General features: G+C 42.0%; 2 protein-coding genes across 2 annotated transcripts; one reads left to right on the top strand and one right to left on the bottom strand.

Moving 5' to 3' along the window:
- Window positions 1–399: 399 nt before the first annotated feature.
- Window positions 400–7,330, bottom strand: LOC127766712 (serine/threonine-protein kinase EDR1-like). The gene is made up of 13 exons (XM_052291836.1): window positions 6,732–7,330; window positions 5,498–5,920; window positions 4,963–5,063; window positions 3,059–4,320; window positions 2,833–2,873; window positions 2,653–2,721; window positions 2,423–2,523; window positions 2,007–2,085; window positions 1,820–1,918; window positions 1,663–1,731; window positions 1,521–1,570; window positions 1,101–1,277; window positions 400–992 (listed from the first exon to the last, which is right to left on the bottom strand). Exons 1-13 carry the CDS (start codon window positions 7,167–7,169, stop codon window positions 854–856), a joined length of 3,048 nt encoding a protein of 1,015 aa, XP_052147796.1. The 5' UTR covers window positions 7,170–7,330; the 3' UTR covers window positions 400–853.
- Window positions 7,331–11,996: 4,666 nt separating this feature from the next.
- LOC127767109 (uncharacterized) lies at window positions 11,997–12,909 on the top strand. Its single transcript, XM_052292334.1, has one exon. The coding sequence runs from the start codon at window positions 12,106–12,108 to the stop codon at window positions 12,592–12,594; it is 489 nt and encodes a 162-aa protein (XP_052148294.1). The 5' UTR covers window positions 11,997–12,105; the 3' UTR covers window positions 12,595–12,909.
- The last annotated feature ends 4,757 nt before the right edge of the window (window positions 12,910–17,666 follow it).

The raw sequence follows: 17,666 nt of genomic DNA, 5'->3' as shown, positions 1-17,666 counted from the left end.
GGTGTGTGTGATAGTACTAGGGAAGTGGGAAGAGTGGGCTCGGGAGTTGCGAATAATTTCGGGGGATGCCACTGGGCCGTGAACTACAACAGTCAACAGGTCTTACCGTCAGGTCAGGTACGGCAATGGTTTGATTTTTTTTTGGTTTGATGTGCTAAGCTCACGGTCCTACCTGCTCCGTTCGATCAACCCTCAAATCGATCCTAGCCGTTCGATGACATTCAAGCGTAGAAAAAAAATAAACTTAGTTTTAAAGTTGATTTTAAGGTTTTTCATAATAGTTTATTTTCCTGTATTAGCTTTTAGTCGCTAATAACAGAAAAAAAAATTTACCGATAAGTTGTTTTTATCGAGTGTTACAGCTATAATTAACGAAATGAATGTGCTGGTCTGCTGGAGTACTGTTACCATCATGTTCATATACTGCATTCGAATTGCAAGTTTAAAAAAATTGCATATTACAACATTTTTAACTTCCAAGATGTCATGTTCTGCAGCAACAATTATCCAATCCACTTGTAAACACAGTCAGACACAGATCCTTCTTAATCCAACGCCACGAGCTCTCACTGCCTTCCAGAGGGCTCGAATCCAAAAGGTTTTACAAAGGCAAACTGGGAACATGAAAAATGAGATGCCACAGACTGGATTTCTTCTTCGGGTCATCGTTTTGGTCGATGACTATAGTCTCTATACATACTCTACTGCTGGGTTCTTTTGTCGCGGCAGCAGGGATGTCTACCATTAGGGGCGCTAGAATCTACAGTGCGCCCACATTTGCAGACTTGAACAAACTTAACAGCAACAATCATCAATAATTACTCACAATTTGAGAGTGGAATGCCCCTCAACATCAAGGGGTGGAAGAATTCACCCATATTTCTTGAGGCACAGGAGGGCTCTGGGACTCCTGGTGAGAAGGGGTTACTAGCCTTTGGACAGTCTTCAAAGCACTGGTTAACTGTGCAAACGAGGGCCGCAAATTTGGATCCCTGAGGTTTAAAAACCAAATATTAGCTCGGATCTAGCAACACAATTGATAGTTGGAAGAGAGTACTTTATTGATGCAACATAAAATAGGTTTGTTTCTAAACACTCACTTCTGCCAGCATTCCCATATGATCCTTGCAACTAGAGGATCAATTTCCTTGGGAATATCGAGCCGCTTGTCCTGGAAACCGACTGCCCCAACAACTTGCATTGGATTCATTCCACTCCATGGCATCCTAAGTGTTGCTAATTCCCACAAGATGACACCAAAGCTGTAAACATCGCACCTGCAGAAATTTCAGGTGATGTCTGAGTGAGATTACTGCCACACCAATCAAACAAGGAAAGCTGAAAGGTTTGTGAGGGAGATGGGTGTTCCATTTCTACGAGTAGAGACTGGAAGATAAACATAATTTCTTCTGTAATGCTGAACAACTTTGAATGGTATGCCCAGAATGAAAAAATAAATTGAACAAGCTAGGGCAAAAGCTAATAGTTATTGAAACAAAAGCCATCGAGGAATAACTTACTTTTCATTTGATTGTTCATTCCGCAAGACCTCAGGTGCCATCCACTCCGGCTGGTGAGATATCGAAAACAGAAATAGTAAATGTTTAGTGATGATCAAAGAAGGAGAGAACTCATCCTACTATGGTCCGGTTTAGTACTTACAGTTCCAGCAGTGGATTTGGATGATAAGAATGTACTGTGCTTCAAGCGTGAAAGTCCAAAATCACAAACCTATTTCACATCATTGGTGAGCCAATCGATCAGCACGCTCATAAATACTTATGACTGAATGAATGTAAAGGTAAAAAGAGCACAGTACCTTCACATTCCAGTTGTTGTCAACCAGCAAGTTTGGTGATTTAAGATCCCGATGAACAATTGTTGGTACACTAATATGGAGGCAATTCATTCCTTTGGCCTTTTAAGAGAAAGCAACCATTTTCTCAAGCAGATACAAAAATAAACAAACATGCCAAGAAAATATAGAAAATACAGAAAATACTTACCACATCAAGGGCCATTTTAATTCTACGCTTCTCGTCAATTTGGCAATTAGGACGGTGAAGGATCTTATATAAGCTTCCCCTGCCAAGGACAGGAGAGTAGTCAAGGGTGAGCCATCAATTCGTCGAACATGACCAGTACAATAACTATAGAGCATGAGTTGCACTATAATATAACTACTATAGATAGATGCCAGTATGCCACCTCCCATGCACAAGTAAATCATTAAAGACAGGTATTTCAACTACAGCATGTTGAACCTCCAGTGTTATGTTCCATTCTAAAGCTAAGTTGTTGAGAGAGCTTTTCTTTGTGGTCCTTCCAGATAGAATGTTTTCTATGTTTATCTACACCATGATACTTTATCATAAACACCAAAAGATCTTCACAAGCAAACAACAGTAGAAAATTGTTATACCTTGGAAGATACTCAGATACAATAGATAAGTTTGGAGGACGAGTAACAGCACCCATGAAGAGAACAATATTTGGATGACGCAGTCGACGCATAATCCTCACCTTGTAAAAAGAAAGTATATGGCAAATCAAAACATTGCAGCAAAAATCAATTAAAAATGACAAATAAATGAATCCACGCTATAGCCAGTAAAGCTCTAAGATATATAAAATATATATAGTTTCACCTACTTCACTCCGGAATTCATCCAAAGCATCACCATAGAAATCTTGATCCAAGAATTTCTTGACAGCTACTTCCTGCAAATAAACAAAAAAGTTTTTTGACAGAAGCAAAACAATAAAGAATTTAACCTCTGGGAAGAATGTTTCTATGGCACAATATGGAAATAAAAGCAAACAGTTTCTTACTGTTCCATTCCAATCAGCACGGTACACCTCTCCATATGAACCTGTTGGGAGGAGGAAGAAGTTGGTTCAAGTTTGTGCAACAAATTGGCATCAGATAGTGCAATGAGTTTACACATGGCTGAGCTATAATAATATAGTTTGACATATTGTTAAAGATTTGTCGGTTCAACTTGTTAATGTATAGAGAAGCAAGGATCATGTCAAAATCTTAGTTGAGGAAAAATACCTAAGCCAATCCTTTCACCAATCACAAGATCTTCCCAATGAATTTCACATTCAGACACATCGTCGAACATGGTGTCTAGCTTGTGTGACCTAGCAAAGGATGGTGAAACGGATTCAGGGTTCCTTGATGGCATTGATGTGTCCATGAATCTGTCAAGTGGGGATTTCTTTGGATCAGGATGTAACTTCTTATTGTCTTGCTTTCCATCGAAGTTCTCCTTGTGTTCTTTTGCTTGATTGTGAACTGTGCCTGTTGGAATCCTTCCTTCTACAGAATTGCCCCATTTATGTCTTTCTATCGGTGGTTGATCCCCCAGTCTAGAATTAGTAAGGCCCTTGTCCAAATCACCGTACAGAACCTTATCAGGAACCTTCCCAATCCCAGCTGTAGAAGTCATCTTCATTGCAGAGGAACCAGCCATACTATTATCATAATTATGAGCTGCCATGTATGGTGTATCAGTGCGCACTCCAACATTAAGATTAGTATTTTTTGCAGATGGCCGTGGCACCTGAGATGATGATGCAGCATTATCACCAATATTTCTACGTGCAAATGAATCCTCAACATAATTGTACTGCTTGTTGTTGGAAACATCATTGTAAGGAGACCAGTTTTTCATAACTAATCGCTGCTGGGGTCTTCGTGTGCTAGGGACTACATTCTCTCTGCGTCTTTGCAACTCATTATTTCTATTATCTGGCCCATTTAATGGCACTGAAGTCCTTTTGGGCTCCCTACCCCCAAAAGGATTAAGGTCGGCAAATAAGTTGATGGACTCTGAATTCCCTTGTAAATCTGAAACAAGTTTTATATTCTCATTTCGTGCATTTATATTCTCATTCCATGGATGTTCTCCACCTGGAAGTATAACTTTCTGCTGTGCTGACATACCAGCAGAGGTTGATGGATCATCTGATTGTCCATGAGAAACTAATGTCCAAGAACTATCAAAAGCGCTTCCAGCAGCAACAGATGTTGTGCCACTTGAAGAGGCCTGTGAAGATGTGGTGGCTCCATCTTTTTCATATCCAGATTGACTGGCCGATATCCAATCGCCACTGCTAAATAAAGGCAGTTGGCCACCTTTATGTCCGGGTGGTAATGCATTGGCACTGAGATTAGAATCAGTTGTACTTGATGACCCAGCCAATGGATTCTGGGTGAGTCTTGCATTAGAATTTAATGAGTTGCCCTTCCAACTTAAGACATCTGATGGAATAAGAGTACCGGGAGCAGCCATGAGATCAACCAAAAACTCCCTGCAAAAACAGCACATAAACCCACTTAGAAAATGTAAGGCAGCAATACCAAATTATTTAAAAATATATTTGAAACAAAGGTAGCAGACGAATAAATAAATAATGTATTTGGATTGTTTTCCCCATAGTAGAAAAAACCAGACCGGACCGGCGGTTCGACTGGAAAAAAATGGGAACCAGACCTTAGCACGGTTCGGTTTGCTTCAAAGACCGGACATGCATTCAAACCGCTTTGAACCGGCTGAACCGGCCGGTTCTTAGGCGAACCGGACATTAAACCGATACTGGTTGGACAGGTCAACCTGCAAATGGGCCATAAATGGGCTGCCTGAGGCCCATTTCATCAATGCTTGCTGTGGCTGTCCCCTTTTTTTCCGCAAAATTGGCAAGGAGTTGCGCATTTGGTGGGAATCGAACCCTGGGCAGTGTGCTCACGGAAGGATGGCCTAACCCTTATGCTATTGCACCATATGTGAGTAGGAGGGAATAACAATATACATGTACACATGTGAACCGTGGTTCAACCATCCGAGCCACCGGTCAGACCGGTGAACCAGAAGGTCGGCCAGGTCACCCACCGGTCCGGGTTTTTTTACTATAGTTTTCCCCCAGAGAAACAGCAATGATCAAATACATCAATACCTTTCATTCATCTTTATTATGTTGATAGCATCATCATCATCACCAGTATAATTACTCCCTTTGACAAGCTTGCAAGGAATGCCAACACTATCAGCGAGAATCTGCACGAAGATATACAGTAGCCATAAGCGGACATCTATATATGTTGGACAAATGAAGAAATCTAGTGCTTACATTCAATGTATGAGCATAGGCCCATGCAGCAGTTTGGGCATGATAAATTAGGAATAAATCATATAAATATAGGAGATTATCTAGTTAGGAAAGAGATGAAGTTTATTAGAAAGTTAGAGATAGAGATTGGATTGGTTTATATAATACTAGAGATTTAGTTCCTTATGTGTCTAGTATGTCCTCCCTATAAAGGGACCCCCACGTACTCTATTATCAATCAATCAATGAATCTCTAAAGTTAGCCCTAAGCCTCAAATCCTCTTTTAGCTCAGCAGGGAGAAGCCCTGCCACCGTTATTAGAAGGCGAGTGCCATAATTCATAACATTCAATATATTGAGGATTTTCTGAGAGAGAACTGACCTTGAAAAGTAGGGCACGGTGACGAGACAGACCTATCTTGATGCAGCCAATAGGCAACAAACTTGTGTGTAGTGAGGTTCTTAGCTCAGTGCTTTTCTCTAGCCATCTAGTGAGCATGTCATTTGCATCTTTCACAGGTCCACCCATGTGATCTGTAACAAGCTCGGCTATTCTTTGAACTAAGGCTGCAATATTTGCAACAGGAAAGTCAAGCAGGATACATTGTGCAACTTGTTCCATCTCCTGTAAGGTGGTATCAATGGCACGATTGATTACGATGACTTCAAAACCCAGGTCGCCTATGCCCGTTTGAAGATCTGCTAGTGATGGCATCTTCCCTTGCTTTGATGATTCCATAGAGGGGCCAAAAATGTCATAGAAGCCATCAATAACTTTCTCATGGTAATCAAGAAAGTTGTAGTCCTGAAAGTCAGAATAGAAGCACAGTGATAGAATGTCAGACAATCCAGCAAGCAAATATACTTATCATCCCCATATTTGAGCTTAATTGACACATCATGGAAGGAAAAAAGTGATCTACCAAGCAAAATATCTACAAATATGAAATATCACTCACTAAGTAACAGAATGGAATCAACCCAACATGTAAAAGACATAGATTGATGTAACCAACAAGCTACAAAGCTACAATTGCCCGCAAAAGAACCTCCAGTCTAGAAAATCTCGCTGCCTTGTAATATCATCTACTTCCCCGCCGTCCACAGAAACAATAGTCCTTTATTCCTGGGCAATATCCAATGCAAGACTCTGATCTGTAGGATTCTATCGCAATGCACCAGCAAAAACATGGCAACGTATATTGTAGAAGTATTTTATTAATACAATTGTTTTAATGGGTTGATCACCGGGAACCTGGAAGAGACCAAAGGAGGTAATTCCAGTCCACAGGAATGAATACATGTAGCTGCTAGATAGGAGCCCTTCCCTATTCTATGTGTGATTTTCCATTCCAAGGTGAAGATTCACATTTACATGGTCTAGACATAGCCACGGAAGCTACTATCCAATCCATTGGTTGAATTTGAATTCGACGAGAACAATGGTAGCATGGATTATAGTAGTAACTGGTAATCATAACATGTAAAACAATCCTTCCCCCGCAATAAGTCTACTGTTGTATGGCAATGCAAACTAAAATCTCACTAGTCACACGGTTGCATAGTTTAGCATATATAATCCATCTCGAATCGAATCCTTGGTCATGGCGACTCACCCGGTAGCGGCGGGAGAGGGCATCCGCGGTTTGCTCGTCGTCCCGGACGGCGGCGAAGCGGTCGCCCCTGCCGAGGCTTATCAGCTTGGCCTTCCTGATCTGCTCCCCGTCCAGGTCGCCCACGCACTCGCTGTTGGACGCCGACAGCGCCATCGCCAGCTGCATCTGGAACTCCTCCTCCGACAACATGTAATCCTCCCCACCCGTTCCCCCACCCCCACCTCCCGCCCCCGCCGCAGCAGCCCCCGTCGGCGTCGCGGCGGCGGAAGGGGACGACGACGATACCGTTGACACGGATAGCGCAGGCGCCCCCCCCGACGGGGAGCTCGCCGGCGATGGCGACGGCGGCGTCTGCTGCGGCAGCCCCTGCCCCTGCGACGACGCGGGGTCGTTCGACCGGTGCTGCCACTTGATCTTACTCTTGAACAGATTCTTCATCTCGTCAACCACGTCTCCGCTCGATCCTCGCTACGCCCCTCCCCGTACTCCTCCTCCTCCGCCGCCGCCGCCGCGATCGGAGAAGGCCGCGTGAGCAAGCGAAGGACGGCGAGGTTGGGGAAAGGGAAGAAGAAGAAGAAGAAGAAGAAGAAGCGTGGGAGGAAGGAAAGGAAAGGAAGTTTCCGAGGGGTTAGACTGCAAAACGTACGCGCGGGGGTGGGGGGTTAGTTGTTAATGGGGGCGTGGAGTTGGGGGTTAATTACCGAAGGAAGCCACTCGGGTGGGTTTAGCGTAGCAGAAGCGGGAGGGAGGGACGCGGGATTACGCGGCGGGGGCGCGGAGATTGGGACGTGACGTGAGTGGGAGGACGGGCAGCCGTCGATCGTGGGGTGGCCCACCTCCCTCCCTCCCTCCCCCTGTGGGGTAGGTTGGCGGCAGAGTGGGAGGATGTGTGCATGCACCGGGGAGGCAATCCTGACAGTGTGGGCCCGCTTCACCAGTCTCACATAAATGTTCATCGCGTAAATTTCATAAACTCTGTCCCTTCTGTTAAAAATATTTTTCACCAATTTCACACATGTTGGTAAAAATATTAATATTCTCACTTTATAAAAATCCTAATGTAATTATTCATCTCTTTAGCTACTTTTGAAAACAGTTACTCACTTCGCACTCGTAAAGAAAATCGTTTTGGACAGCGACACGGTCTCAAAAACACAATTTTGGCTTCTTTGATTATATAAAAATATTTATTGAAAAGTGATATATGTATATGCTTTTATAAAAGTATGAAAGTATTTTTCAAGACAAATCTATTTATATAATTTTTACATTTTCAAACTCAACAACTTGAGAATTATTCATGATTTATATTCCCAAGGTTTGATTTAAATATTGTCCTAAACGACTTTTTTTATGAGTACGGAGGGATTATCTTCTAATTTCATAAACTTCGGTATAATGATTAGTCGAAAATAAACTTATTGGAGACATGAATGAAGATGGGAGAGTAGTTATTTGATCGAAACTATTGCTTCACTACAACTTGTTTGGTATTTCACATAACTACAACAGTAGCAAATGGCTTTATTAAAAGGAAAAAAAAACAGTAATTTTACCCGTACACGATGAGCCCAATTTGCAACCGGCCTTTTGATAAAATCATAAGTCATTATTGTAATTCTTTAAAATGTTTAGCTTAAGTGGCAGCATAGTGATAGTATCGAGTTTCAACAAACTAGTCGAGGTAGCAATTGGAATTACTCTTGTTCATCTAATGGTAACAGTAACACTCGCTTTGACTGGTCCATTTGGTTAGTGGACTAAACTGACTATGTCATTTGCATTTCTTTCTAATCTAATCACGATCAGTCGTTCAGAGTGCGTGCCTGGAGATTGGTTCATTCATGGCGATGGTACAGTAGTGCAGGTACCGATACGACCACTGATGTTAGAACAAGAGCCAAGTGAAGTAGTGAACTCACGATCACAAGCGAAGTGTCCCCTCAATGTGCAAGGCTCACTTGGTTCGCTGCAAATTATAATTCAATTTCATATTTTAATTTCTGATGGCGATATGAGTTCGTATCGTTCCGTTATGAAATCTCCATACTTTTTTCAGGAATAAAAATGAACATATCTGCCTGTGAGGCCGGAACCTTCAGCTACGAACGGCAGTAAGGAAAATGGACAGAAATTGTAGTAGTTCAGGCGAAGCTATCGGCGACAGGATCATGAGAAGCTTCGTGTTCATGGTGAAGAAGAGGCGAATTAGCACTCTGATTCTCTCCATCTGGTCGGCGATTACGCGTGTAATCTACCAATCCGACTGGAGAAAGCTTGTGTAGCTGTATGATCCAATGCATCCATGTCGACGAGCAGGCAGATTTCTGATCTTTTTTGGACGCGGCAACTGCTCCAATCCCCTCCATTGGGTAAGGAAAGAAGAAAACGACCTGGCGATTGATTGGTACTTGCACGACAATTGCTTGATTTTTATCTCTCTTTTTGTTGGTACACAGCAGCATTCGCCGTCAAACGATTCCATGGTGAGCAGCTACCTGCCGGAAACAAGAATATGTGCGATACTTTCATCCGATTCGAAGGGTAAAGAATATCCTTGTTGTTCAGAGTTCAGACTGCTCTGTGAGATTGCCCACCATGGCGTGCACCATCTTTGTAATCTCATGGAAAAGAGAGAGAAGAGCACTCGATATTTCGGTGCGTGAATCTCCAAGTCCATTAGCCATACTTGGTTCATTCTGTAAAAAAGAACAAAGAACATAACAGAACAAGGCCAGTGAGAAAGAAAGATTGTATAGCTAGTACTCCCTCCTCCGTTTTAGGTTATAAGACGTTTTGGCTCTGGTTAAAGTTAAACTACTTCAAACTAAGTTTATAGACAAATATAGTAATATTTATAATATCAAATTAGTTTCATTAAATCAGTAATTGAATATATTTTCATAATAAATTTGTCTTGTGTTAAAAATGTTATTATTATTTTTCTATAAACTTAGTCAAATTTAAAGCAGTTTGACTTTGACCAAAGTTAAAATGTCTTATAACCTAAAACGGAGGTATTAGTTTTTTTTGGATAATGAAGATTTTATATGTAGTACAAACTAAGTATAAACCAATGTGGTTTTTTTGCCCCTGAGTGGACACTATGTAGCCCCACACTTTCAGGTTTCAGATAAGCAAAACAAAAACGACAAGCACCTCACGTCTGCCTTCCAGCTGAACCTGAAAGCCACAACCTTGGGAGAGAGAGAGACAGAGGCTGTGTTTGGATCTAAAGTTTGGATCGAAACTTCAGTTCTTTTTTATCACATCAATCTGTCATACACACACAACTTTTCAGTTATATCATCTCTAATTTCAACTAAAATTTAAATTTTACGCTGAACTAAACACAGCCAGAACATCATGATCAGGCACTAGCAGCAAAAGAAACAATATTCCTGTTTACTCACTAACATATCACCAGGAAAAAGAATAATCACTCTAGCTTACTGGTAATCACTAGTGAGGAGTAGTATACTAGTAGTAAAGAAGACCACAACGGCGCAACCACCGCTTGTGCTAGTAGTGCATATCCAGATTAGATGACGCACAGAAATGTGTGAGCTGACGAGACAAAGAAAAACCCTGTACGGCGGCTCAGATAAGCTCTGAATGTTAAGCAATCAGCGCTTGCTCACTGGTGCATATCCAAACAAAGCTGAGACAAGCAGTCCAAGTCGGCTAAGTAAATTATCTTCGATTCCTATCAGTTCTAGGATTTGAGTCACTTGACAGTAACACCAACTTAACTTACCACACTTGACACTCCACCCATATTGGTACAGAATAGTGTTCCATTTTACCCAATTTACCTGCCCAACACGGTAAATAAGGCCGCAAGCCGTATCTGACCGGGCAAAAATACCTTCCCTGCATGTAGGATATCTTCTTTGCACTCTTACCTGAACCACAAGTTGCCTGCTCCATTCTTTTCCTTCCCAGTTTCCCTTCAATCACATACAGTAAACCTTTCCAGCCAGTTTCCAACCCATTATCAATCCAGCATCTCATATTCTCATATCATGACCTGATCGGTTACTATTACTGGAGTAAGTAAATATAACAGCCAGAATTAAAAACAGCAAAGTGTCAAACTGATTATGTTAAGATTCCGTATCCTGAATTCCAAACCAGAAAGAAAACACACAGAGATAGTAGGAGTACCTAACCAAAGGGATCACTCACCAGTGGTGTGGTCTGAAACCGTTGGAGCAGCGCCCCATGTTTGGGTCGGCACAGCGGCTGGAAGCCTAGGATTGCTGGGGAAACGGCCAATACCGCCCTTATCTTCAACTCCACCGGAGCCCACCCCTCACCCGCGCCTTGACGTGCCCCGCCCGGCGCCCCCCACGGGCCACGCGTAAAGTTTGGACGTATCACATTAGATATTATATATGGTATCAAATAAGATATTCAGATACCATAGAAAAACTAATTACATAATTCGTTACTAAATTACGAGACAAATTTATTAAACACAATTAATCTGTCATTAGCAAATGTTTACTATAGTATTATATTGTTAAATTATAGAGTAATTAGGCTTAAAAGATTTGTCTCGTAAATTAACTACAATCTGTGTAATTAGTTATTTTTTAGCCTATATTTAATTTTTCGTGTAGGTGTTTAAATGTTCGATTTAATAGGGTATAAAATTTTGAGCATGGATTTAAACAGGCCCAAAACACAGGCACGGACACCGGGACACGCACTCCTCCTATCAGCGTCTCCAATCTCCATCGTCTCACTGACTCCTCTCTTTTGCCTCTGCCTGAGCCGTGTGATCCATCTCCTCTCCCTTGGGCTTATCTCCCTATCTGCACCGCACCACGAGACACGTTAGAGAAAGCTTATAATTATAAGAAGCGATTATTTGGTACTATCTTCTACCTCCATTCTAAAATATAACTAACTAGCACAAAATATCTGTATAGTACTAGGTAATATCAAATCCTATAGTAGGTAGCTACTTTTTAAGACGGAGGAAGTACTAGTTAGATTATGAGAATTTGAAAAAAAATCGAGTTTCCCAGCTCTCGATCTTTAATTTATTTTCTAGATTCTATAACTATAACTCATCAAAATCTAAAAAAAGCTAATTTTTTTTGAAAACTTTTATTTTAAGAGAAGTTGTTAGAGAGTTTTTTATTTTAAGAAAAGCTGTAGCTGCAGAAGCTCCCTAAACACACCCAAGAAAAAAGAGAAAGAAACAACCTTGTGACACCTGCTTCTGCTTGGCCTTTACCTATAAATCCAGAGCCCCCTCTCCACCCTTCGTCTTGCCCAACCAAACCAACAAACCAGCAGCAAGAAAAGAAAAGAAAAAAAAAAGGAGAAGACAGTGAGAAAAAGAGGAGAAAGAAACATACACATGAGGATCCACCCATCACCAGCCACGACCGCCGGCGGCAGCTGCGGCGGCAAGAAGGATCTCCGGCGGCTGCCGCACGTCTACAGCAAGGTGCTGGAGCTGCCGTTCCCGGCGGACACCGACGTCGCGGTGTTCGAAGGCCCCGACGCGTTCCACTTCGTCGTGTCCGCCGCCGCCGCGCTCGCCGGCGAGGTGCGCGTGCGCACCGTCAGGATCCACCCCGGGGTTGTCAGGGTGGTGGTGCAGGCCGGAGGAGGAGGCGTACACGACGACGGCGACGACGACGACATGGAGCTCGACAAGTGGAGGTCCCGGCTGCCGGAGGCGAGCTGCCCGGCGATGTCCGTGGCCGGCTACGTCAACGGCCAGCTCGTCGTCACCGTGCCCAAGGGGCGCGGCGGCGGCGAAGGTGACAACGACGGCGGAGAGGAGGCCTGGAGGTGCTGCAATGGAGGGAAGATTAGTGGCAGGCTGGTGGTTGTACAGTAGAGAAATCATCAGTAGAGTGATAGCCCTTTGTCTGCGCTAATTGTTCATCTAATCTACTTATTATCTAGTAATGTCTTTGCCATCTTTGTTTTTGGGTAAAGATGGGGTTCTTTGATGTTTCTCTTCCATCATAGTTCAAGGAAGAGCTGTTTCATATGCTGTCTTTCAAACAGCTTTTCTTGAGGCAAAGGGAAGGAAGCTACTGTAAGTTTTGTAAGTTGTAGCTTCTCTTTGTTTTTGTTTTTTTTCTTTCCTGAAACCAATTGTAAATACAGGAGAATATGTGATTAATTTTTATCTTGATTTTTCTCTTGATTCAGTTTGGGTTTAACAAACCGTGTAAATCTTCCCTAGATTTGTCAGGTTATTTTATTAGTTTCTGAAGGTCAGTTGCCAATAGGCCCACTTGGTTGGTGCAGCATTTCACATGGATTCATCAAATCTGTCGTATTTTAGTGGCCCACGGTCTGCCCCGAAGTGTCTGGTAGTAGTAGCTCTTATCTGCCATAATTATTTGACACAATTTTTTTTTTTTGCTAATGCATCCACAGAAATACTGAAAATGTTTTCCCAACTTCTGCAGACATTGAAGGAATTGACTAATTCCCATAAGATTTCTACAGAATTTCGAGGCCTAGTATGCATTAGCATACTGCCAGGAGACTGTTCGAAGAGTATTATCTTAGAACCATCTATAACTGAAAAATATATCACTACAATATGCTTTGTGTACCATAAAAGTTGTGTCAGTTGACAATCCATGGTTTATAACAAACCTATAGCTGCATACCCTTTGTTTGATCAGTGTATGTTATTTTATTTCTACTTGCAATTTTCTTCTGTGACTATCTGAACTGAAGTAAGTAGTGATAATCTTATCAGGCTATCACTCTCAGTTCAAATTCAGAGTATTAAAAAAAATTCGCCAGGCCAGCGACGGAACGAAGGGCAATTTAATTTCAAAGTGTTTAAATTATGATAGATCCAGAATATCTGTACATGTCTAAACAAATTTCAGATCAAGTTGCAAACAAAAGGAAATAGTTTGGTATGTATAGAACGCCAAATAGCTGGTGCAAAGCAAATCAAAAAGGGGAAGGAAAACCGGTGCCTAACAAAAGGGAACCCGGTTCGTTAAGGAGTCCAAGGCATCATGGACAAGAGCAGATGAACCCTATCAAGATTATATGGACCACACAAGTTGTGTTGTTGGGACTTGGGAGTATGCATCATGTATGCATGAATCTTTGTTTAGTAACCAAACATAGCTTTATGACGATGATCCTTCTCTAAATGAATGAAAGCATTTGATAGTGATTATTTGTACCAATGTATCAGTACTACAGGCAGCTTCACATGGGTTGTCTTTTTTCTTAGAGAATCACTTCATTTTTAAGTAAGACAACATAATCCAAAATTCCAAAACCTAGAGTAGATTAACAGTGTGAGCACCAGCTCAATCGATGGTGATAGTGAGATCCCCACAAATTGGGTCCGGAAAGCACTAAAAACAGCGATTGTCACATAATAAGTTACCTAATGGAAGTAATGTTAGCAGGTATCCCTTCATTTGATATGATCACAACAAAACAAAAGCTTAAGATCATGGAGCATATTTTTATATACCAGCACGGCAGGACCAGCATATATTACCAAGTATCTTTATTGTGGCATATAATGAAATAGTTGGAAAGAAAGTACATGTTTAATGACCTCATCATACCAGCTAAGAAATTGCAACAACGAAATGGTAAGAACATCAGGACTGAAACATGAGGTCAGTATCTCAAATATGAAAAGTAAGCCATCGGGTCTGAAAAAGTTGAACATCATCGCCTCAAAGCAGACGTACCTAAACGACAAGTCAGATACCTTTCTTCAGCTTAATCCATCTCTAGCTGCTATTTTCTCAGATGTAACACCTGGAAATTCAGGGTCTCAAGATAGCATCTAAAGAAATCCCAATTGCTTCTAAAGCTCGCTAGCATATCTTGACTGAATAGATGTGTGCAAAATCAAGCATGATGCCTCGGTAACTGCATTTTCGTCCCATATGCACGCACACCATCGATGATCTACCATGATAATATATCTGAGCCTGATATCTTTCCTATCCCCTGGATAGAACGAGGCAAAGAATCTGAATGGGTCCGTTCTAACAAACTCTAATCCAGGAGGCCACAAGTTCATGTGGCCTGATGCCTTATGGGTTCTGGAAATATCAGGTGTAGGAGGTCACAGAGCAATGAATGTTTTGCAGGAGCTCATGCAAACCCAGCTTCCGTGTAAATTGAACCTCATATCCGACATGAAACTCAGGTTAACTATTTCCTGTCATGTCAAGCATCTCATCAAGGCCTTTTAATCGTTGCAGACCTTCACTGATCAAGAACTTAATCTTCTGTTTATCGTCGCAACGGCGATTTTTTTCAATCTCAGCTCTTACAGTTTGCCTCAACTCATCTGGACAAAGAACATTCAAGGACAGTTATTAGTTGTAACTTCAAGAGTAAACATTAGACAGCAAAGATAGGAAAGCAAGGTTTAAAAATGTCTGACCGCGTGCATGCACAGGAGCTCGGCGAGTCATGCGCAAGGCCTGCCTATAAAGCTTTAAAACACGTGCACGCAGGATGAAAGCCCGTAAATCCATGAAATGGGCCATTGAATGACACTCTAATAGAACCTTAGCAAAATATGATCATGCCATGCAAACTGTCCCGTGACCCTGGAAATTCAGGAGAAAAGGCTGCATGATGTACAATTCTGTGAGACCTACCGGTGGGGCATGGGGGTTCAGCTGAACCCCCAAGCGTTTTGGGGGAGAAACTTGTTACCTCTCCCTCACTCTCCTTTAATTTTTGACTACACACCGAGCCTCCCTGTTAAGACACACCATTAAAAAAAGTATAAGCTTTTGGATCAAAGGAAAAGGGGTAATGACCATTAGATATATGAAAAGCAACTGCCTTTGTTGAGGAAGTTTGACACGTGATTAAGTAAGTAAATGTCAAGGCAAAGCAGCCAAACCAACACTGTTGTCCGTAAAAAGGTAAAGAAGCCAAATGACAATGTTGTCTGGAAAAAATTGAAGCAAAAATATGTTGCGACTCTTGCCAATAGTCAGTAACTAACCACAACAGTTCGACAAATCGTTTGCAGTGCATATAAAGAACGTGCTAATTTCCGTTAAAACCCTCCTCATAATCTCCTTTTTTTTTCTGTACAACAAAAGCTCTTCCAAGGTACACATAAAAACCTTCCAACGTTGTGTTTGCACATAGTCATACTACCAAAAATGTTAAGAAAAAAAACAATCAGAACCAGGAGTTAACGTTGAGATCAATTTCAGGGGCGGAGCCAGCTTGAAGCCACACCTAGGGCTTAGTTCTATTACCTTGTCCATTTGCATAATCACAGAGGAGGTTTAACTTTAGGTCCTTCGGTGTTTTTTGACCCGGTTTTGTCCTACGTGGCGGCTGAGTCCTAGGTGTGGCTTCAAGCTGACTATTGGCAAGAGTCGCAACATATTTTTGCTTCAATTTTTTCCAGACAACATTGTTGTTTGGCTTCTTTAATTTTTTTTCCAGACAACATTATCGTTTGGCTGCTTTACCTTTACGCATAAATCATAAACCTTGTTCTGTTGTCCATCTACAATGCCAAAGGTTGATACACAATCAGGCCTACTACATTCACACACATATACATGGACAGAGATGCATACAAGATATAAAAATACAAACAAATAAGCATAATACATCAGATCTGAACGAACCCATCACCAAACAACAACAAACAAGCTCAGATCTGGGAGTATACCTTTGGTTTTGGGAGATGAGTGGATGGAGAAAATCGATGTTGTAGCCTCAGCAAGATACCGCCTCTTCAGCTGCAAGCTCCGGCGCCGGACACCGCTCCCTGAACCGCCGAACGCCGCCACCCGTGCGCCTCCCGGGCTTGAGGCCGTCGCCGCCAGGGGAGAGGAAGGGAGAAGCTAGGGTTTGACCGGTTAGAAAGAAAAAAAAAAGAGAGAGAGAATTATGCCACTGACTTTTGTCACACGTCTACGATTTACCATCGGCTTTATCACGTTCTACAATATACCATCGCTGTCCGGTTAGCCTATGTTATTACTACAATTTTTGTCCAAATGACTAAAATACCCCTAGGATAGAAACTTCTAAAATTTGGATAAAAAAATTCAAAATATCATATTATAAACATAAGATTGTAAACATCCAAATTTTGGCCAAAAACTTGAAATCTTATATTTCAGAATTTTTATCCAAATTTTAAAAGTTTTTGTCCCAAGGGTATTTTGGTCATTTTGACAAATTTATACAATACTAACGGAAACTAACCGGACGGCGATGGTAAATTGTATAAGTTAAGCAAAAGTCGATAGCATATTGTAGAGATAAAGTCAGTGGCAAATCGTGAACGTATGATAAAGTCAATGGCATATAATGGGTTCTCTCAAATAAGAGGAAAAAAAGGAGGAGAAGACAGAAAGAGAAAACGAGGGGAAGGAGGTGAGCGCACGCCACTTTTTTCCCTAGCGTGCGCTCGCCCATCCTTGGATCGCCTCGTCCGCGAATATTCTCTGGGGTGGTGGCCATATCCCACACCGCCCAGCGACCAAACAGCCATCTCCTATCCAGGCAAAACCCACCATCCAAACACACCCTAAGTTGAGGGATGTCATATATCTGGTTTTGTGATTGGAGGACGATTTTGTAACTCGACGACAAGTTGAGGGACCTTCGCGGCACTTTTTCCCCGTATGTTCCATCCAATCCCAGCCCGGCTCAAACAAAAAAGGAATAAGTTCATCTAAGGTTCCTTAATTTTTCACCAAATCCAATTTTCGTCATTGAACCCCAAAATCAAATACAACCGGTCCCTGAACTGTCAAAACCGGTGTAAACGAGGTCCCTCGGCGGTTTAAAAAGTGTTTTGGCTGAGGTGGCGCCTACGTGGCTAGTTTGACTAGGTCTCCATCCCACGTGGTATTGACGTGGCGCTAACGTGGTAATTATATCTCAGAGAAATAATAAAAACCGTGAGCC

This window comes from Oryza glaberrima, chromosome 3 (genome assembly GCF_000147395.1).
Source record: "Oryza glaberrima chromosome 3, OglaRS2, whole genome shotgun sequence".
Lineage (NCBI taxonomy): Eukaryota > Viridiplantae > Streptophyta > Magnoliopsida > Poales > Poaceae > Oryza > Oryza glaberrima.
Note: the sequence above shows the minus strand (reverse complement) of the source record. Positions and strands in the feature narration are given on the sequence as shown.